The 22,176-nt window shown below is 39.6% G+C and overlaps 1 protein-coding gene across 21 annotated transcripts in view; it reads left to right on the top strand.

Moving 5' to 3' along the window:
- ASPH (aspartate beta-hydroxylase) overlaps positions 1-22,176 on the top strand; it is a 299,144-nt gene that overhangs the window by 99,658 nt on the left and 177,310 nt on the right. For 15 of the 21 annotated variants that reach the window (XM_023545707.2, XM_064267737.1, XM_064267732.1 and 12 more), the window contains 6 exons: positions 3,247-3,321; positions 8,394-8,519; positions 12,048-12,080; positions 12,954-13,010; positions 13,492-13,539; positions 14,160-14,192. In XM_023545707.2, the coding sequence (XP_023401475.1) occupies positions 3,247-3,321; positions 8,394-8,519; positions 12,048-12,080; positions 12,954-13,010; positions 13,492-13,539; positions 14,160-14,192 (372 nt within the window). The remainder of the gene's footprint in view (positions 1-3,246; positions 3,322-8,393; positions 8,520-12,047; positions 12,081-12,953; positions 13,011-13,491; positions 13,540-14,159; positions 14,193-22,176) is intronic. The other 6 variants (XM_064267734.1, XM_064267742.1, XM_064267740.1 and 3 more) reach the window with 1 other exon arrangement.

Raw genomic sequence — 22,176 nt, 5'->3', positions numbered from 1 at the left:
ATTCCCTGTCCAGGATCACACTGTTAGGAACATCGTGAACTAAGGTGCTTTTCTCGGTTCCGGTTCTAACAGCTGTGCCGAATTACATGTATAGTGTAAAAATAGACACTATACATCAGTGTTGTCATTGCACATTACTTAACACAGTAGATCTAGCGGGTTCCCAACTTTTTTTTTAATATGAGGATTTCCTTTCCACATGAAAAAACTTCTAGACATCCATGTGACCGTGTCTTGATCTGCATGTTTTCCTAGGTCTGTAAGTAGCTCTGTAGTCGCCCCAGCGCTTGTGACCAGTAAGTCGGGAAATCTTGTAATCTTTTAATTAGTAAATGAAATTCTAATTGAGCAGTATTATTTACTATTTTGTACTATGGTATTTATTATAAAGTACTATTTTTTTTCACCACTATTTAGTTTCTGCAAAATTTTCATTTACCCTGTACTCAAGAAATTTGGTTTCATTATGCCACCTATTGGAAATGTTAGGTACAACACTGCATAACCCCTGTGTGTGTGTGTGTGTGTGTGTGCACGCACACACACACACACACACACTCACAAATCCATTGCCATTGAATTGATTCTGACTCACAGGGACCCTAGAGGACAGAGTAGAACTGCCCCATAGCGCTTTCAAGGAGCAGCTGGTGGATTCCAACTGCAGACCTTTTGATTAGCGGCCGGCCACCTAACCACTGTACCACCAGGGCTCCATATTACTGGCAGTTTCAAGTACTGGATCCGAAAAGAATGTGGCAGGCTTTTATCGCTGTGAACTGATGAGTAACATTTGGTTTTCCTTCCTCTTAAGTTCTCTGTGTTGGCTGTGTGGTGGTTAAGAGCTACGGCTGCTAACCAAAAGGTTGACAGTGCGAATCCATCAGGAAACCCTATGAGGCAGTTCTCCTCTGTCCTGTAGGGTCACTATGAGTTGGAATTGACTTGATGACAATGGGTTTTTTTTTTTAATGTTCTTCTGATTTGTTATTTATTCAAATCATAATCTCAGAATAATATACTGTCTCTCTTTCCTGTAAAATTGCTAGAATCATCCCATGACTCTGGATATTGAACAATTTTTTTAAACTTTATAATATAATTTAAATGTCTATTCTGATTTAGTGCCTGAAATTTTACTTTATACTGAATACATTTATAATTTTAAAAATCTCATAGAATTTTTCAAAGCCAGTACCTACTCTGAAAAGCCTTGCAATTTGTTTTCCGCTCTTCCTTTTTTTGTTTATAGTACTCTTGAAAATTACTGCTGACGTATTCTCCTAATCGATCCATTTATTATCAGCCCATAATCTTCTCAGCTTCTTCACAAAATTTGTTTCGGTTTAAATATTGTCTTCTCAACCTTCTCTTATCCAGGTCTTTAACTTCTCCCTCTTCTCTGACTCCATCCACCTGTTGTATAAACATAGTTACATGTGTCTCGTTAAAATGAAATAAAATGAAACCTCTTGTGATACCTACATTCCTTTCTGTCTGCTCTCCAGTCTGGCTCCTCACTGTGCTAGCCAAACTTTTGAAGGAAGAATCCACTCTTATTTTTTTCACTTTATTTTCCATCCACTCTTTAACCCATTGCAGTCTGTCCTGTACCTCTACCCAGGAGAAAGGGAGAGAATTAACAAAACCATGGACCTCTAGCAGCATGGTGTATTTACCGAGTTCAAAGCCAGTGCTTGTAGGAGAAGATTCTGGAGATGTGAAGGCTAGATTGTGGAGATTTTACATTCCGTTCCAAGGAGCCTGCATTTTCATCTGTTAGAGCAAGCCAAAACCCATTGCTGTAGAGTCCATTCGGTCTCATAGCAAAGGAAGCCATTATTTAAGGGTTAGCAAAGGAGTGAGGTGCATCCCCCCTCCTCCCGGTGTTGCAGAACTCACAGTGTGTTCCCTGAAGAGGTGCAGAGGTGCTTTGAACAGCTGTAAAGCTGGGAGTCCAGCTAGGAATCGATCCTAGACATTGAGAGAGATGATGAGGGAGAGATGGAGACGACACAGTCTTCTATAATGACAGGAGAATTACACTGAAGTGCTTAGGGAACACAAACGTCTGCAATAGTATAAGGCAGACGTTTGTATTTTTAAAAAACTTTTATGTTATGATTAAATTAGCATAATAAATGCTGCATTTAAACACTTTTCCTTCCAGAAGTTCAAATTAGCTTATTTTTTTCGATAAAGATTAGCTTTCAACATAATCGATGTCACTGGCATTATTTCGTATGAGAGCATTTATAATGCCAAGTCTAGCCTTACTTTTATTCACTGAAATTATGTTTATTAGACAAAGGGTATAATAGCATCAATGTAACCATAGCTGCTACTTCATTGTGTGAGGCAGCCATTAATTCTGATGATCTGATAGGCACAATGGTCATTTCAGAATGTTCTTTACTTTTGTGATTCAAATTTATTTCAGTCTGTGGACTTTACTGTCCGATAGGGCTCTCCAAAGAAGACAGGGCTGTCAGGTATAATGGAAGGTTTTCTACTCAGGCTTGTTAACAACATGTGGCTGTTTTTTATCGTCCCTTGACCATCCCCCAGTCACCAGACCAGTCAGGTGAGGCCTTCCTGCTGTCGGTGAAGATAGCGGTGACCACGTATTTTAATATTTGTGGTCATTTGCTGACCTGTCTTCCTCATTTTGTATCTTCATTTCCCTATACATCTCTTGTGAAAGCTTTGTCCTTCCTTGCATGTTAACATTTTATAAAGTGAATATTTGTATTATTGATGGCTTTAAAGAAAAATGTTTTCAAAAAGTTCGATTTAGGTATTAGCTGTCCTTAACATGGGACCAGTAATTGACCAGTGGAAGTATTCTGAATAGGTTTGATGTTATTAATCTTTCCCCTTTGTTATTTTGTCACCATCATGAATTGTGTTAATTATTGAAAAATGACTGAAATAATTATTCTCTGAGTGCAGCTTTTTTTTTTTTTAAGGAAGGATCTGAGCCTGAAATAGTTTTCTTTCTTTAAAAATCTTACTGAGATGTCTCTTAACATTTCTATCTGCTGACAAAGTAGAACCAGTTGAAAACTATCTACCGTACTTACCCAATATAGGAAAAAAAGGTTAAACTAATATGAAAAAGATGCGTAATTGATTAGCCAAATATATTCATTTTTTGTGTATATGTGAATATCATTTTTGTTGAAAATTGTGTTGGAATTAATGTCGAAAAGCTTTTTACTTAGTTACGTTTTGTAATTATTTTAGAACCGCAGGATATCGAAGAAGACGTAAAAGAACAAATTCAGTCCCTTTTCCATGAAACACTACACACAGAACATGGTATGAATTAAAGTCTGTTTTGTCACGAGTTGCTAAAATAATGTTAAATTACGTAAGTTGACTTAGACATTATTTTTAAATTTAAATGTTAATTCAGTGTTGGTTGGCTTTCTATGACTTTATTCAAAGTTATTAGAGAATAGGTAGTGTTTCTGAAATAGCATTAGACTTATTTCAGCTAGACACCGCCTCATTTCTGAAGGAATTTATTGTATAAACCTAATAAAGCAATGGTAGAAATAAGTGAGAATAAACAAATGAGATTAATGATATATGAAGAATCTCACAACTGTCAAGTCAATTCTGACTGATAGCAACCCTATAGGACAGAGTAAAACTGCCACATAGGGTTTCCAAGGCTGTCATCTTTATGGAGGCAGACTGCTACATTTTTCTCCCATGGAGCTGCTGGTGGGTCCCAGCCGCTGACCTTCTGGTTAATAGCTGAGTGCTTTAACCACGGTACCATCAGGGCTCCTTTACATGAAGAATAGAGGGAAGAACTGGGAGGAGGAGACCAGAGCACAACCGGCTAAGCTGTAATGGGCTCTGCAGGTGCTACAGTCGACCCTCAAATTTTACTTCGTGCTTGGCTAGTCAAGGAAGCAAAACTGGAGAAACTTTCAAACTGTATAGTCATGCTACCAGAGAGGAAAAAGACATGCTGGTCACTCAGGGAATGTGAAGATTTTCCCCAGCACTTATACATCTGAAAACTTTCTCATGAAGTTCAGTATACCAAAACAGAACCCTGTGCTGTTGAGGAGATTCATAGCGACCCTATAGGACAGAGTAGAACTGCCCCACAGGATTTCCAAGGAGTGGCTGGAGGATTTGAACTGCCAATCTTTTGCTTAGCAGCCAAGCTTTTCAACCACTGCACCACCAGCGCTCTGAAGTTGTGTATGAAAAAAACCAAATGCAGTGCCGTCTAGTTGATTCTGACTCATAGCAACCTCCTAGCATTTCCAAGGCTGTAAATCTCTACAGAAACAGCTGCCGTATCTGTCTCCCGTGGCGCTGCTGTTGGTTTCCAACTGCCAGCTTCTGGGTTAGCGATCCGTAGCTTTAACCACTGCGCAATTAGGGCAGAAGTTCTGTATAAACCAAAAAAAAAAACCAAACCCACCACCATCAAGTTGATTCCGACTCATAGGGACCCTCTAGGACAGAGTAGAACTGCCCCGTAGAGTTTCCAAGGAGTGCCTGGTGGATTTGAACTGCTGACCTCTTGGTTAGCAGCCGTAGCACTTAACCACTATGCCACCAAGGTTCCCGAAGTTCTGTATAGAGAGTATTAAATGAGCTTGGCTGCCAACCCAAAGGTCAGCAGTTTGAATCCACCGGCTGCTCCATGGAAATCCTATGGGGCAGTTCTACTCTGTTCTGTAGGGTTGTTATGAGTCAGAATTGACTCAGTGGGCAATAGGTTTTTCTGTTTGTTTGTTTGTTTTTACAGGTTTAGTGACAAATGATATAGGAATTTTTTAATGCTGTGTCTTGAAGTGCTCCTTGACAAAAGCAGAAGGCTTTTAATGCCAAAATGTAACTTGTTTGTCTTAAAAACAAATTGGGCTTTATTGGGCCTACTAAACAGTCCTCTAAGTTACAGGGTTACGTGTCTTAGGGTTATGTGTCTTAGGGTTATGTGTAAAGTTTCTCAACCAAATCCATCTGCGCCTCATTGGGGAGGCGGGATTGGGCTAAGTTGGAGGTTTTGACTGATGGCTGTGACAGGTATGGAAGCCTGTGTCCTTTCGTTCTCAGCTTCTCCTCAATAGGAAGCCTACCTTGCCTGAACATAAGCTGCCCGTATGGGTAAGCACAGGCTTTTCCTTCCTCCGTCTTTTTTTTTTTAAACTTTAACCTAACGCGGAATGATGCAGATAACCTAAATATGTGAAAAAAAAATTTCACTGTAATGAGGGAAAGGCTGTGATGGTGAGACACAGGTGCTATGTGGGGTTTACCCAGACTTGGGGGTTGGAAGAGGCTTCCAGGCAGCAAGGAACTTGATGTCCAGAGTTGAAGGATGGAGGCAGGCAGGGAGGCAGACAGCTTTCTGGGGCCTGAAAGCAGTGCTGGATGGAGGCTCACAGAATCTGTAGGTGGAGAGTCAGGAAGGAAGGAGCTCCGTAGACATTTTTACTTGTTTCTAAGCGTAGTTGAAGCCACTGAAAGGTGTTGAGTGTGGTGTGCTCTGTCAGCAGCACTTTAAAGATGGGTGGGAGGGACAGTGCAACGCCGCCGTGGCACCAGGTGGGAGGATGGGCTGTCAGTGCAAGGGAGTCAGCAAGCTGGTTAAAAAAAAAAAAAAAAAAAAACTAGTGGTTAGCCACACCGAATGTAGGGGAAGCTGGGGATGGGGAAAGCGTAAGTGTGGGGTAGAGACAGGCAGGTGGGTGGGGGAAGACAAAGAGGGGGAAATCATGTCTCACACCGTGTTTCTTGACACAGAGCTTCATCTTAGGCCTGTCCTCTTCTTTAGCAAGGCTTTATCCTTCAAAAACACCTAAGGTCCACGGCTTTAAATATGTCTTACGTGCTGATGACATCTGAAAAGGTTTCTCTGGCCCGGGTCTCTCATCTAACCTTCAGCTTCATTCAGCGGAGCATTTGATGTCTGCATTTGGATGTTTTATAGATATCTCAAACTTCAGATGTACTTAGAACAGACATAAAACAGAACTCTTGATCCTTGCCATCTCACAGCTCCTTCCCCCACTCTGTCCTAAACAAACAAACAAACAAATAAACGTGCACTTACTCAAGACATCTGGATTGTAGTTCTTTAAGACAACTTGAGAGTTTTCCTTATTCCTTCCTCTTCTGCCCTCCTCACATCTAGTTCATCAGCAGGTCCTGCCAGTCTCCAGCACATACCTGGATAAGCAGTGCATCAGCCAACATCAGAGTCAGGGCTCCCTGTTCCCACCCTTGATCCTCTATAATCCATATTTGGCATGGCCTCCCACCCAATTTTGCCTTATCTGGTCCCAGTCTATTTCTTTGCCTCAGTTCCTTTTCTCTAGCCCAACTGGCCTTCTCTTTTTCCTGCGTGATTGCCAAGCCCATTGCTACCACAGGGCCTTTGTATCTTTTGCCTGGAACATGCTTCTTCCTGACCTTCACAACTCACCAGCCCAAACCTGGCCTTCCTGGCTACCATCTCTAAAGTAATGTCTCTCTCCCTATGATTCTGTATTTCACTTCTGGGTTCAGATCCTGTACCTGCCATTTATTAGCCGTGTGACCTTAGCAGAGTATCCCAATTTCCTCATCTATCAAAGTGAGCTGATAGTAACTATCTCATGGGATTGGCATGGTGGATGTAGGGACTTAGCAAGGCTAGTCTAGTAAGCTGTTGGGAAAGGCTAGCTGTTTTCATCATACCACACTATTCTAACTGGATAGTGAAGACAGAAAGATAATATACTGTTTAATTGGTGTCCCTACTGAAAACTTTCTATTGAACATGATGGCTAGGGTGCTGGGAATACAATAGTGAACACAATTTGGCAAGAGACAAATTCTGCAAATGCCAAACCATAAAGCTCTACTGGACTGAGTGAAAGGTAAGTCCAGAAGAAGGAATATGGCAAGAAGAAAAAGTAAAGTTAGTAAGAGGAATCAGAATGGGGGACTAGTTTACTGAGCAGCAGAAAATCTGAAATGAGAAGAAATCGCATAGCAGGCTGTGATGAGATGGCAGAAAACAAAGACTGTAGGCATAAATACCCGCCTCCCCCACCACCGTTGCCATCTATGGATTCTGACTCATAGTGACCCCATAGGGTTTCCATAGAGCAACTGGTGGTTTCAAACTGCTCACCTTTTGGTTAGCAGCCAGAAGACATTTAACCTACAAAATTCAGTAATGCCTGAGAGCATTACTCTGCCACACTAAAGGTAGAAACATCTGAGAGCATTACTCTGTGCCACTGAAGATAGAGTAAGGAAACCTGCAATCTGCGGGGAGCGTTCAGTAGCAGTAGAAATAGTAAAATCACTGTGATTACCAGGATAGGAATAGTAATGATAATAATATGTGAATATTTATTACGGGCCAGGCATTTCTCTGAGTGCTTTGATTGTCACAACAGTGCTGTAAGTAGGTAATCTTATTATCCCGTTTTGTGGAAGAGAAATTATGGGCACAGAGTGCTTTAGTTACTTTCCCACAGTCACACAGCCAGTGTGTGGAAGAGCCTAGACCCAGAGCCATACGTTCCAAATCCCATGCTCCTGACCACTGTGCTGGCCTGCAAGCTAAGCCCATTCACCCTAGTTCTTCTTTTAGAGTATTACATGAAGGAGATACTCTGCGTGAAGCCGTGTCAAGTTATTGTTGGGAGGATTCTTAGCACCATGACAAGCTAAAACCATATTGCGGTGGGCTAACGTAGCATATCCAACAATTACACAAAAGAGGCAGAACAGCCCAGTATATCATGAAAGTTCATCTTAGAAGAGAAAATGGGTATCTTCGCATAACTTAAAGATGAAACGTAGGAACCTTTGGGAGCCCAGTATAACACAGGTGAATCCGTGACTACCGTACCGTTTAGATAGGTGGCTCGCTGTTCTTTGCTATACATTTTGCATAGTCATTTAAAGTTGTTAGGTGAAATTTTGTCAGTTCTCAACGAACGGTCCTACGGTGTCCATTTCTCTGACTCAGTGAGAATCGAAGAGGCAAATATGTTAATAATGGTTAAGTCATTCATTGATTCATTCCTTCATCAAATGTTTACTGAGCACTTCCTGTGGTTAGGCAGAGTCCTAGGTGCTGGGAATACAGTAGTGGACAAAGTATATGAAGTCCCTGTCCTCTAGGAGTTCACATTCTAGTGAGAGGAAACCTGTCCCTCCTTTAGATGGACTAGCACTTGGCCAGAGTGAGAAAACAGCTTCGAAGTCTGGACGGTGCAGCAGTGTCTGCAGTGGCCTGAGTGGGGTGGGGACATCCCCACACGGTGGGAGGGAGCACGTGGCAGCCATTCTAGGGAAGCTTATGTGTGTATGTTGATAATGCAGACAGCTGTTCCTTTGTTTAATTATCGTTGTTGAAGGGGAAGACCTGCTTCGAGAAGAGGATGAGCCAGCAAGAGATCCGCAGCTGAAAGATGAAGACTTCCTTACAGGAAGTCACGTAGATGATAAAATTGAGAGCCTGGAAACTGAAACATTTCATGAAGGTAGAACAACTTTTTTGGTTTCAGTCATAAATACAGTGGGCAGTTTGTAATTATAATTATTGACGTTTTTCTTAAACCTCTTTAGCATCAATATTCATCTTTTGTCTAGACATTTTTTAAGTCGAAGCTAAAAAGTTCAACTAAAGTGAACCTTTTCCTAAAATAAATACTCTGAGTCAAAGTGGTTTAATAGAAACCCTCGGAATATATAAATATGTTCCAGAAAGTAAGTGAAATACTTCAACAAATTACTTTTACTATAGTCTCCTTCCTAGGGTGCCATTTGTTATAGGAAACTCAAAGAACTGATGAAACGTTTGACTTGATCATCTATCACAGACTCTTGTTTTGACACGAACTCTGTAACAATGACAGTGCATAGGACACAGTTTTTAGCTTACATAGCAGGCGTCAGTAAACTTTTTCTGTAAAACACCAGGTAATCAACATTTTAGGCTTCGTGGGCCATACGGTCTCTGTTGCAGCTCCTCAGTTCTGTCATTGCACTGTAGAAGCAGCCATAGACAATACCTAAGTTATTGAGCATGGCTGTGTTCCTGTAAAACTTATTTACAAAAAAGGGAGGCAGCTGGTTTCAGCACAGCCCATGGTTTGCTGGTACCTATTGTATATCAGGGAAACCCTGGTGTGTAGTGGTTAAGTGCTGTGGCTGCTCACCAAAAAGTCAGCAGTTCAAATCCACCAGGCGCTCCTTGGAAACTCTATGGGGCAGTTCTACTCTGACCTGTAGAGTTGCTATGAGTCGGAATCGACTCAGTGGCAGTGGGTTTGGTTTTGGGTATTGTATATCAGTATTTTAAATTAAATGCTGGTTACGCAAGTGTCACATGAATGGTTACCTTAGCCCGTTTGCAACAGGCAAGCTGGAGTTACCATTATAGAAAGGTAGATTCAGTATTGAGTTCCAAAAAACCAAACCCGTTGCCATCGAGTTGATTCCGACCCATAGCGACCCTATGGAGACAAGTAATTTCTGTGAGGATAAAAAACTTTATTCATGTATTTTGGTTTCTGCTATGCTAAAAAATGTGGGACTATCTCTCTTATATGAAGCTCTTCCAAATTAACTACATAATGCTTTGTTTTTATGGTATCATTCTCTCTCCTCTTACTTTAAAGTAGTCCTTTATTTAAAATATATAAAAGCATAAATTATTTTATATAATTGAATAATGAAATAGTGTTTAGTTACATTGCATGTTTCAGTTCTGAAAAGTAATGAAAGAAAACAAACCTATGCTGAAACTGGGAGAGACATTGATGGAACAACACAAAATTCACAATATTACATGTTATGTTCCACCATATAGTAATCATCGGAGCATATGGTGGAATTGTCTCAAGACTTATGCAACAGCAATAGCATGAGGCACAAAGCATCTAGACCAGTGGTGCCTGGCTGGGTTCCAGAGTTAGCTAAGACTACATTATGTTCAGAGCAGTAGACAGCACTGTGATGGGCAATAGATCAAACCCATAGCACTAGTGAAGGTAGGAAAGCCTGGAGCCATAAACTTAGAACCTCTTGTGGTCATGATACACTAAGATAATCTGATATTCCTATAAGTGGTTTCAAGCCTAGATGCAATAGAGGTCACCTGAAAAGCTTTTAAAAATCCTTTACTTGTTCCCCACCAAGAAAATTGTAATGTTTGTGTATGGGACATGGGACCCCAAGAATGGGTAATTTTTTAAAAGCTCCCAGGTGATATTAAGGTGGACCCAGACTTGAGAAAAAGAGTGGCTGTTGGTTTTATTTTTCCTTGTGGCATGTGTACACAGCCTGTGAATGGGCTATGGTTTGCAAGCTTGTGCTCGTAGCCAGAGGGAATCAGGTGGAGCCCAGCAGGGCTTGTCCCCCTTAAGAATTGAGTGGAGAGGTAGCCTTCTGTACAATACAGCTGGTCAGTGGTTGCAAGGACTTTTTTAAAGCATAAAAGTAATAAAAGCAAAAAATATTCCTACCTCTCTGAATAGTTGATATTTTTAACAATTACCTTTGAAGGAACCCAACCCTCACTTCCAAATGGGTTTGTTTCCAGAGCTCATATTCATGCCTGTGGTTTAGAGCGGGAAGTGTATTTTCCCACGGAAATAAGTGATGGCTGCTTCCCCTCTCAGCCTACAGAATTTAATGCATAATTTTCTGTGAAAAATACACAAAATGTTTTTGAAAATGTATTTAATTTCAGGACATTGTATGTTAAAAATAGGCATTTGTAGACTCACCTTAGAACTTGAACAATCATCTGTGTCGTGATTTCTATGGGAGAAAAGTTTCTAATTTCTGAGTAGGGCTGCTGCTGAGATGACGCGCATGGGTCCGTGATGCCTCACCTGTCTGTGGCCAGCTGGCTCTCCAGCATCCACAGTTGCACCAAATTGTGGTTATTGTAGATGCTGCTTGTGCATTTAAGTGTACTTACGCAGTTAAGACACTCAGATCATCAGAAACAGGAGGAAGCTGACATTCCTGAAGTTAGGAGTTATCGATTAGGGTGGAAAGAAACTCTTCTCAGAAGTTCACATGTTTGAAGAAACCTTATTTTCTGGTCTAATTTTTTTTTTTTTTTGGAGCAAATAGTCAGTTTGAACTTAAAAGTTGCCTGTTGGAAGTCTTCAGAAATTAAAAATATTTCAGCTTTATAAATCCACTGCTGTCGAGTTGATTCTGACTCATAATGACCCTATAGGACAGGGTAGAGCTGCCGTGTAGGGTTTCCAAGGCTGTAATCTTTATAGAAGCAGACTGCCACATCTTTATCCTGCGGAGCGGCTGCCAGTTACTGACCTTTCAATTAGCAGCTGAACACCTTAACTACAGCACCACCAGGGCTCCTTTTCAACTTTATATATCTGTTGAATATAATTAACAAAGATCATAAGAGCGATGAGGATCGTATGGTTGTGGGACTTTTTTTTCAATTGTGATAAAATATATGCAACAGAAAGTTTGCCATCCCAGCCCCTTCTGGTTGCAGCACTTTTGTTGTCCGGGAGATGGGGGTGAAGTTATCAACACATTTGCCTTTCAGCCCCCCAGACTTAGAAAGTCTCTTCCTTTCTTCCTTTGTGTTTCCCATCTGTAGACAATGCACTTTTGCTCTAGAAAATGGTAGGACAGGTCTAGAAAATGGGATGCTATACTGGATTGTGAAACGGACTAGAAGTTAGCATCTTCGCTAGGCCCAGCCTTTGTACTAAAAAAAAAAAAAAAACTACTCTGAATAAATTAGCCTTTCTCTTTTCAGCAAAAGTAATGGTGTTTAGTAACCTTTTGAGTTGTTGAGTGGGTCAAGTAAGAGAATATGTGAGACATTACAAAATGTCATTCTAATAGAAGATATAATGCTTTAGCAGATATTTAACTGATATTTTCATGTTTTATTTTAATGGTTATTTCTTTTAAAATAAAAGTAATGATAAACATAGATTCAGAATATACATATACAGTATACATATACATATCCTTTTCTGAAAATGGTAATATCATTGTTATTTTTTCAGAAACCGAGGACAGTTACCAAGTAGAAGAGACAGGTGAGACTATTCTTCCTTGATTAGAATGAATCTTTTTTCTATAAAAGAGTGTGTATATATATTATATAAATAAATCTTTGTGAATATAGTTTTTGTGCTTTTGAATTCTACTTCCTGAGGATAAATTCCCAATAATGGGATTACTGAGTCAAAAGGTACAGTGCGATTGCTTGTTGTTTAGTCTTAAATGACAAAGTCAGTGAAAGGCCCCAATATGTGTTGTCATGTATCTCTAGAAGGTGGTATGGCCACACCGGAGGTTAATGTATCATCTTTCAACATGCCTGTGTGGTGTTGGCCAGTTTTTCTTCCAGAGTTGGACTAGATCACTCCTCCCGTGCTTGAGGACTACATGATATAGTTGGCTAGCATTTAGGACCCATATTATTTCAAAAAATGTGTGTGTAAACACTGAAATTATACTCTACTTCAGGAGAAACACCACAGGGACTTAGCTGTTGAGTCTCAGTGAGAGATGGAAGGTAAGTGCTTCCTTGTTCAGGGCTCTTGGCTGGCATCTGCTTACTGAATGGTATGGTAGGAGGACTCACCAGTACTGTTTTTTCTCTCAGTTTTGTTTGGCCGAATATAGTTGAATTTGCATAAGCTGAATAAGAATTTAACTCCGCTGTTTTGTCATTGGAGTATAAAACTGTTGATGATGGGGACTGTATTATTCATCTTTAAGCTTTAGTTTAGCACATTTAGTACCTGTTTGTTCCATGAGTGAATGTAAATTTGAACAGCATTATGATTTCATTTTGCATTTCTATTATTTCTAGAAACTTTGTGCTTTCCTTGTGTTGAATAGCAATCATATTTCTTCTTATTTGAACTGCATTTATAATTTCCTAAATATTTTCTAATTTATAGCTCCACAGGACTATAGTCAGGATGTGGAAGAGATAATATATGAACAGGAAAACCCAGGTTTGTGAATATTGAACATATTGATACACGTTTCGGCTCGAAACTTTAAAATGCAAGGCCATTTTAACCCAGGGTTGGCCATTCACTGTGAGTCAACACGGAGATCTCTTTATAATACTCATAAATCATTTTGATTACCCAGATACTTATAGCAATTTCTAAATAATAGTTTAATGTCACATGGTGAAGTGAGGGAAAAAAGAGATGTGTTTTTCAAATCATTATTGGGAGTTTGGTCTCTGTAAGTAGGATACTGGAAAGAATATTTAGGAGTTAAAGAGGCATATAATGTAGTAGAGTCAGAATGGGTACAAATCCTATTTCCCCTACTTTCATTGTGATTAGAGAACAAATTGTGGAACTTTACTTAAGTTTTATTAAAGAATATTAAAGGAGTAAACAATAATTCTTACATGGTTATAAGAATTAGAAATAAGATGTTTATCTTATAGATTGGTATCTGGTAATTTTTTTTTTTTAGATTCCAGTGAACCAGTAGCAGATGAGGAAAGACTACACCATGTTGCAGGTATTAGATGAATGTTTATATGTATATATTTAAATTTAAAATATAATTTAGGGCTTTTCAACTGCAGTGCTATGTTTACATGGTGGTTTTTCTTTCAAAGGAGTCAAAGAAGTTATTTTAAGATGACTTTTTGCCTTATGGAGCCCTGGTGGCACAGTAGTTAAGCATTTGGCTGCTGGCCAAAAGTTGAGCAGTTTGAATCCACCGGCTGCTCCTTGGAAACCCTGTGGGGCAGTTCTACTCTGTCCTGTAGGGTCGCTATGAGTTGGAATCGACTCGATGGCAGTGGGTTTTGTTGTTGCCTTATAACAAAGTGAGATTACTGGAAGAATTTCAGGCTTTCATATTTCACCTCATCTACCACTGTCTCTACTACAAAAACACATGTTAGTGACTACTTTTGTGTATCTTGCATTGTGTCAATTTGAGAAATTTTGTGAAAATACTTGCCCTTTCTTTTGGTTGCTTCTGAGTAGATGCAATAATCAGAGACTGTGCAGACATTAATGTTTAAAGTAATAGAATTCTGTGTGTGAGATTAAGTTGTATTTTTTTAGCTAAGCAGTTATATGAAATTACTCATTTAACACTTAGTTCTGGTTCTGTTCTCTCTTTTGCAGATGATGTAACATACCAGGTTTTTGATGAACAAGGTTTGAAAATGCTTCTCAGCCTTAAGTAACCTTTTTGTTTTAAAATTTCTCCATATTGGACTGTAAATTAGGGCGAATGATGGTTTAAGCTGTGCGTATCATAACTTAAAACATCCATAATGGTAATTTTCAAAGACTCCACTTGTGAAGATTGTTTTCCTGTTCCAGTGATTCCCATTGCCTAGTTTATTTCTTAAACTTTTTTAAAAGTTGCCTTAGGAAGTGGTTACAAATTATTCACTATTTATCTCTTTACTTTATAGCTATATCTCTTTTGACTTACATATGTCTTCTGCTTTAACAGCTAGTAGAATTCAGCTTTTCTACCTCTTTCTACAAATTAATCCCACCCTCAAATAAATGTCAATGATTTGACACCATTGAGTAGGTTCAGTAGACTAGGTTCCAGGTTTAAAGGCAACGTGAAGAAAATGGTTCTGGCAAATCTGTGGCATGAACAGCATCAGATTCGGATTTAGGGAGCCTTAGGTCCCCTTGTGCCCAACATGTCACGTGCTGTTTTATTGAGTGCCATGAAGTAGATTGTATTTTCCCTAATTCTCAGATGAAATGTAGATACAGAGACAGTAAATAATTTGTTCAAGGTCATTATTTTCTCAAGAAATGATGGAGCCAGTGAGGTACCATTGTTGTTCCAGTATCTTCAAAGATGACTTTAGAGGGAAAGAAATCAATTAAGTATAACTTTGGGTGTAAAGCAAGAAGGCTGAGGAGATGTGTAGTAATTGAGTCAAATATTGAGGACTTTCTATGTGTTTAACAATTTTAGGTACCATGCTAAAAAGGATGTTATAAAATATATATTTTTTTCATATGTAGATTATCATAATAAATGTAATTTAAAATTTTAATGAAGGGCAATAAATATGGCCTAAGTTGTTACCAAGATTTGGTGACATAATTTGGCCAACCTTTCTATAGAACATAAACTTTTTCAAACAAAATAGACCTAAGAGAACAGAGGAATATTCACTATATGCTAAGCAGATACCTTTGTGGAAATTCAGGAAACAGATTGGGGAAAGCAAGTGACTAACAGGTAAGTAAAGATGAAAATAGAGTGAAAACAAAGCCACTTTCTGTAGGAGAACGAAATACATTCTGTACAAAACTTCCCAAACTTAAGAACCTGGTGGTAGATGTATGACTTGATAGAGCTGTTAGAGGGAATGAACTTTCCACATCATAGATAGCCTGAAATGCATCAGACCTACGCTGGACAAACCTAGGAAGCTACAGTTCAGTCCCTCTAATTAATTTATTTATTCATATACTAGATATTTATTTTGTGTCTTGTTTTTAGATTATAAGGCACTAGAGTAATTCTAGTAAATAATGCATGGCACATATTCTCATGGACTTTTTATTTTAATAGGAGGATATAAATTTTAAAAATTCATAGTATTCAGTTACAATTGCATGCTAAGTATGTGGAGAACAAGCAGAGTGTGCAACAAGAGTATACAATAGAAACCTTACCTAGTTTGTGAGACCAGGAAAGGCTTCCCCAAAGAGTAAGCTGAAGGTAAAGCAAGGGGAGGGATGGCTGGGTAGTAGTGTGAAGTATTTGAGGGGGGACAATGTTTCTGGAGTGCTGAGAGTGAGGAGAGAGGTGTAGGCTGAGATGGCAGAGATGATTCAAGTCTCAAGGATGCCTGTAGTTATTTTTTTAAAGGTGCTGTTCAGAGGCACTTCATAATTGGATCAGCATTTTGTGAAGATTGATTTCTCTAGCAGGTAGCCGGTAGACTGAGGAAAGGCCAGAGTAGGTATGGGAGACCAGATAGGTTACTTCAGTCTTCCAAACCTGAGTTTTCCCTTATTTACATCTCTGCCAAACGAGGAGTCAAAGGAGACTAGTTTTAAGAAAGATAGTGTTCTGTAGTGCCCAGTGCTACTGAGGCCAGGTAAGATGAGTTCTGAAAATGTGCATTTGATGTAGTAATGTAGTGGCCTCATGGGTGACCTCAGTGAGATCTGTTATCAGTGGACAGCAGATGACTGGAGATGATGGTAAGTTGATTTGGGGTGATGGCAATGAAAGTAGAGAAAAGTGGAACCATGTGACAAATACTTGGAAGGTGAAATTGATGGGGCTTGTTGTGTGCAGGTAGCTTTGGCAAGAGCAAGGTCAAGAACCACGCCCACGTTTGTGGCTTAGACATCTTGATGAATAGTAGTGCTGGACTGCTAAGACAGGCAAGACAGAGAGATTGATGGGGCAAAAGATAATGATATCAGCTTGGGACATGCTGATGTTAATATTCTTTGAGACAAAGCAAGAGATGTGAAGTAAACCTTTGATAGTGTTTAAATCTCAAAAGTAAACGTGAATTTGTGGTTATGAAATGAGAATTATCAGTATATCAATGATAATTAAATGCTGAGATCACTTGAGAGAGGTTAGAGTGGGAGGAGAGGAGGTTCTGTGGCTGGACTTTGAAGAAGCCAACATGATAATGTCTGGTAAGAAAAGGGTTCACCACACCTCTGTCAGTTTGTTGTACAGTGGTGGCTTGTGTGTTGCTGTGATGCTGGAAGCTGTGCCACCAGTATTTCAAATATCGGCGGGGTCACCCATGATGGACAGGTTTCAGCTGAGCTTCCAGATGAAGGCAGATTAGGAAGAAGGACTTGGCAATCTACTTCTAAAAATATTGGCCAGTGAAAACCTTATGAATAGCAGTGGAGCACTGTCTGACATAGTATGGAAACCCAAAAAAAACCCAGTGCCGTCGAGTCGATTCCGAGGAAGGCACTCAAAATATGACTGGGGAAAAGCTGACTCCTTGAAGTAGAGTCAGCCTTAATGAAGTGGTTGGAGTAAAGCTTTTGGGACCTTCATTTGCTGATGTGTCACAACTCAAAATGAGAAGAAATAGCTGCAAAATCTATTTAGTAATAGGAACGTGAAATTTATGAACTATAAGTCAAGAAAAATTGGAATTCATCAAAAATAAAATGGAATGCATAAAGATCGATATCCTAGGCACTAGCGAGCTCAAGTGGACTGATATTGGCCATTTTGAATTGGACAATCATATGGTCTACTATGCTGGGAATGACAAATTGAAGAGGAATGGTGTTGCATCCATGGTCAAAAGAACATTTCAAGATCTGTCGAAGTACAGCACTGCCAGTGATAGGATAATATCCGTACACCTACAAGGAAGACCAGTTAATACAACTCATTCAAATTTACACACCATCCACTGATGCCAAAGATGAGGAAATTGAAGATTTTTACCAACTTACACAGTCTGAAATTGATCAAACATGCAATCAGGATACATTGATATTTACTGGTGATTGGAATGCAAAAGTTGGAAACGAAGAAGGATCAGTAGTTGGAAAATATGGCCTTGGTGATAGAAATGGTGCCAGGGATCATATGATAGAATTTTGCAAGACCAGTGACTTATTCATTGGAAATACAGCAAAATAAGCAGCGACTATACACTTGGACTTCTTCAGGTAGAATACACGGGAATCAAATCGACTATATCTGTGGAACAAGAGGATGGAGAAGCTCAATATCATGAGTCAGAACAAGACTAGGGGCTGACTGTTGAACAGACCATCAGTTGCTCATATGCAAGTTCAAGTTGAAGCTGAAGAAAGCTAAAACACATCCACGAGATCCAAAGTAAGACCTTGAGTACATCCCACCAGAATTGAGGGATCATCTCAAGAATAGTTTTGACGCATTGAACACTAATGACTGAAGACTAGATGAGTTGTGGGATGACATGAAGGACATCATATATGAAGAAGCAAAAGGTCATTAAAAAGAGAGGAAAGAAAAAAAAGACTGATATGGATTCAGAAGAAACTCTGAAACTTGCTCTCGAATGTAGAGTAACTAAGATGAATGGAAGAAATGATGAAATAAAAGAGCTGAACAGATTTCAAAGGGTAGCTTGAGAAGACAAAGTATTATAATGAAATGTGCAAACACCTGGAGTTAGAAAACCAAAAAGGAAGAATGTGCTTGGCATTTCTCAAGCTGAAAGAACTGAAGAAAAAATTCAAGACTGGAGTTGTGATAGGGAAGGATTCTATGGGCAAAATATTGAACTATGTGGGAAGCATTAAAAGAAGATGGAGAGCTAAGATGGCGGAATAGACAGATGCTTCCATCGAGCCCTCTTTACAACAAAGACCGGAGAAAACAAGTGAAACGAGTATATTTGTGACAAGCTGGGAGCCCTGAGCATCAAAGGCAAGCTCAGACAATGAACGGAGGTGCAGGGGAAGGAAGAGACTGTTCAGAAGTAGAGAGGAGTTACCGGACCTGAATCGCAGGGAGCCCTCAGGCACCATTCCCGGAGAGGTAGTGGCAGCGGCTGCGAGTGGTCCTAGAGTTCGGCCGCAGTTTCCTCAGGGAGAAGCAGCCAGCAACACAGCCCACTCATACCTCTGGAACCCAAGGAGAAGGGTGCTCTCGGCAAAAGCTAAGTACTTGCATATATTTTACCACGCCTCCCCACACCCCCAAGCCAGCTTCAGCAGCTGAATCCCTAGGCCTGAGATAGATCCTGGTGAGCAACTGGAGCCATCCTCCTGGCCTTGGTAAAAGAAAAAAAAAAAAAAAAATTTTTTTTTTTTTTTTTTTTTCAAGGAAAAAATTTGCAACTGGGGGAAAAGATAATTTGCTAGCTCCATTAACCGGGGGAGCTCAGGACAGAAGCAGCTCCTGTCCAGGCATAAACTGTCCGTGCACCTTGAGCACCTTTCTCTTCTGCATGGACCTGTGTGGGCCTGTTTCAGGAGAATAGGCCCGTGTTGGCACACTCCAACCATTTCAGCGGTGCACTGGAGAGGTGGGTGTTTGACATTTGACATCGCTTTGCCTATTAAACAAGGTCCTCACCTACCCACAACAGGAACCTAAGGACTGGTGGCTCCACTTGGGTCACACAGCCACCCGTGACAGGGGTCCAGGGATAACTGGTACCTCCCAGCCCTTACAACAAAAACTTTGGGTGCCCATGGTCCCTCTGCAGAGCCCACCCACCAGCATGCTCTAGGGAACAGAGATGCATTTTCCTCAGAGACACTTGGGGGTCAGTTCTCAGCCCCCTGCCTTGTTCAGAGCATGACCCCCTGCTGCAATCAGATACCGGTATATACGCCAGTCACCCCTGCCCCTCTAAGACTGTAGGACAGGGCCTATACCACACACTTGATATCAGCTACCTGGAAACCTGAGCTGAAGTCATACAAGAAAACTGAATGGACTCCTAGACTGATTTACCTGATAACAGTTCTAGCCAGCTGGGGACGGGACACCAGACCTCCAAAGGCGAAAATAATCAACCTAGCTGACTCAAGCAACCCAAAGGGGTATACCAAAACAAAACAAAGCAAGCAGCTATGACACAGTAAGCAAGCATAAACTAATACAATCACTTATAGATGGCTCAGAGACAACAGTCAATATCAAGTCACATAAAGAAACAGGCCATGATCACCTCAACAGGCTCTCAAAACAAAGAATCCAGGGATCTTCTAGATGAAAGTGCATTCCTGGAATTACCAGATGCAGAATACAAAAGTTTGATATACAGAACCCTTCAAGACATCAGGAAGGAAATGAGGCAATACGCAGAACAAGCCAAGCAACACAGATAAAGCAACTGAAGAAATCAGAAAGGGTATTCAGGAACATAATGAAAAGTTTAATAAGCTGGAAAACTCCATAGACAGACAGCAATCAGAAATTCCGAAGATTAATAATAAAATTACAGAATTAGATAACTCAATAGAAAGCCAGAGAAGCAGAATTGAGCAAGTAGAAGCTAGAATTTCTGAACTCGAAGATAAATCACTTGGCACTAATATATTTGAAGAAAAATCAGATAAAAGAATTAAAAAAAATGAAGCCTTAAGAATCATGTGGAACTCTTTCAAGAGAAATAAACTACAAGTGATTGGAGTACTAGAACAGGGAGGGATAACAGAAATACAGAGAAAATTGTTGAAGATTTGTTGGCAGAAAACTTTCCTGATATTGTGAAAGATGAGAAGTTATCTATCCAAGATGCTCATCAAACTCCACATAAGGTAGGTCTTAAAAGAAAGTCACCAAGACATATTAAATCCAGCTTGCCAAAACCACAGATAAAGACACAATTATAAGAGCAGTGAGTGATAAAAGAAAAGTCACCTACAAGGGAGAGCCAATAAGAATAAGCTTGGACTACTCAGCAGAAACCATGCAGGTAAGAAGGCAATGGGATGACATATTTAAAAAATTGAAGGATAACAAAGCCAAAAGCTGGTTCCTTGAAAAAATTGACAAAATTGATAAACCATTGACCAGACTGACTAAAGAAATATAGGAAAGGAAACAAATAAACCGAGTAAGAAGTGAGGTGGGCCACATCACAACAGACCCAACTGAAATTAAAAGAATCATATCAGATTATTCCAAAAAATTGTACTCTAACAAATTTGCAAACCTAGAAGAAATGGATGAATTCCTAGAAAAACACTACCTACCTAAAATAACACAATCAGAAGTAGAACAACTAAATAGACCCGTAAGAAAAAAAGAGATTGAAAAGGTAATCAAAAAACTCCAAACAAAAAAAAACCCTGGCCCGGATGGCTTCACTGCAGTTCTACCAAACTTTCAGAGAAGAGTTAACACCACTACTACTAAAGGCATTTCAAAGCATAGAAAATGATGGAATACTACCTAACTCGTTCTATGATGCCACCATATCCCTGATACTAAAACCAGGTAAAGACACCACAAAAAAAGAAAATTACAGATCTATGTCCCTCATGAACATAGATGCAAAAATCCTCAACAAAATTCTAGCCAATAGAATTCAACAACATTTCAAAAAAATAATCCACCACGACCAAGTGGGATTTATACCAGGTATGCAAGGCTGGTTTAATATTAGAAAAACCAGTAATGTAATCCACCAGATAAATAAACAAAAGACAAAAACCACATTATCTTATCAATAGATGCAGAAAAGGCATTTGACAAAGTCCAACACCCATTCATGATAAAAACTCTCAGCAAAATTGGAATTGAAGGAAAATTTCTCAACATAATAAAGGTCATCTATTCAAAGCCAACAGCCAACATCACCCTAAATGGAGAGAACCTGAAAGCATTTCCTTTGAGAACGGGAACCAGACAAGGATGCCCTTTATCACTGCTCTTATTCAACATTGCGCTAGAGGTCCTAGCCAGAGCAATTAGGATAGACAAATAAAGGGCATCGGGATTGTTGGCAAGGAGGAAGTAAAATTATCTCTATTTGCAGATGACATGATCTTATACTCAGAAAACCCTAAGGAATCCTCCAGAAATCTACCAAAACTAATAGAAGAGTTTGGCAGAGTCTCAAGTTATAAGATAAACATACAAAAATCACTTGGATTCCTCTACATCAACAAAAAGAACATCGAAGAGGAAATCACCAAATCAATATCATTCACAGTAGCCCCCAAGAAGATAAAATACTTAGGAATAAATCTTACCAAAGATGTAAAAGACCTGTACAAAGAAAAGTACAAAGTACTAGTGCAAGAAACTAAAAAGGACCTACATAAGTGGAAAAACATACCTTGCTCATGGATAGGAAGACTTAGTATAGTAAAAATGTCTATTCTACCAAAAGCCATCTATACATACAATGCACTTCCGATCCAAATTCCAATGACATTTTTTAATGTGATGGAGAAACACATCACCAACTTCATATGGAAGGGAAAGAAGCCCCAGATAAGTAAAGCATTACTGAAAAAGAAGAAGGAAGTGGGAATCCTCACTCTACCTGATTTTAGAACCTATTATACAGCCACAGTAGTCAAAACAGCCTGGTACTGGTACAACAACAGGCACATAGACCAATGGAACAGAATTGAGAACCCAGATATAAATCCATCCACATATGAGCAGCTGATATTTGACAAAGGCCCAGTGTCAGTTAATTGG

The sequence above is a fragment of the Loxodonta africana genome, chromosome 14 (assembly GCF_030014295.1).
Source record: "Loxodonta africana isolate mLoxAfr1 chromosome 14, mLoxAfr1.hap2, whole genome shotgun sequence".
Classification (NCBI taxonomy): Eukaryota; Metazoa; Chordata; class Mammalia; order Proboscidea; family Elephantidae; genus Loxodonta; species Loxodonta africana.
The sequence above is the reverse complement of the archived record's forward strand: the minus strand, read 5'-3'. Positions and strand labels throughout refer to the sequence as shown.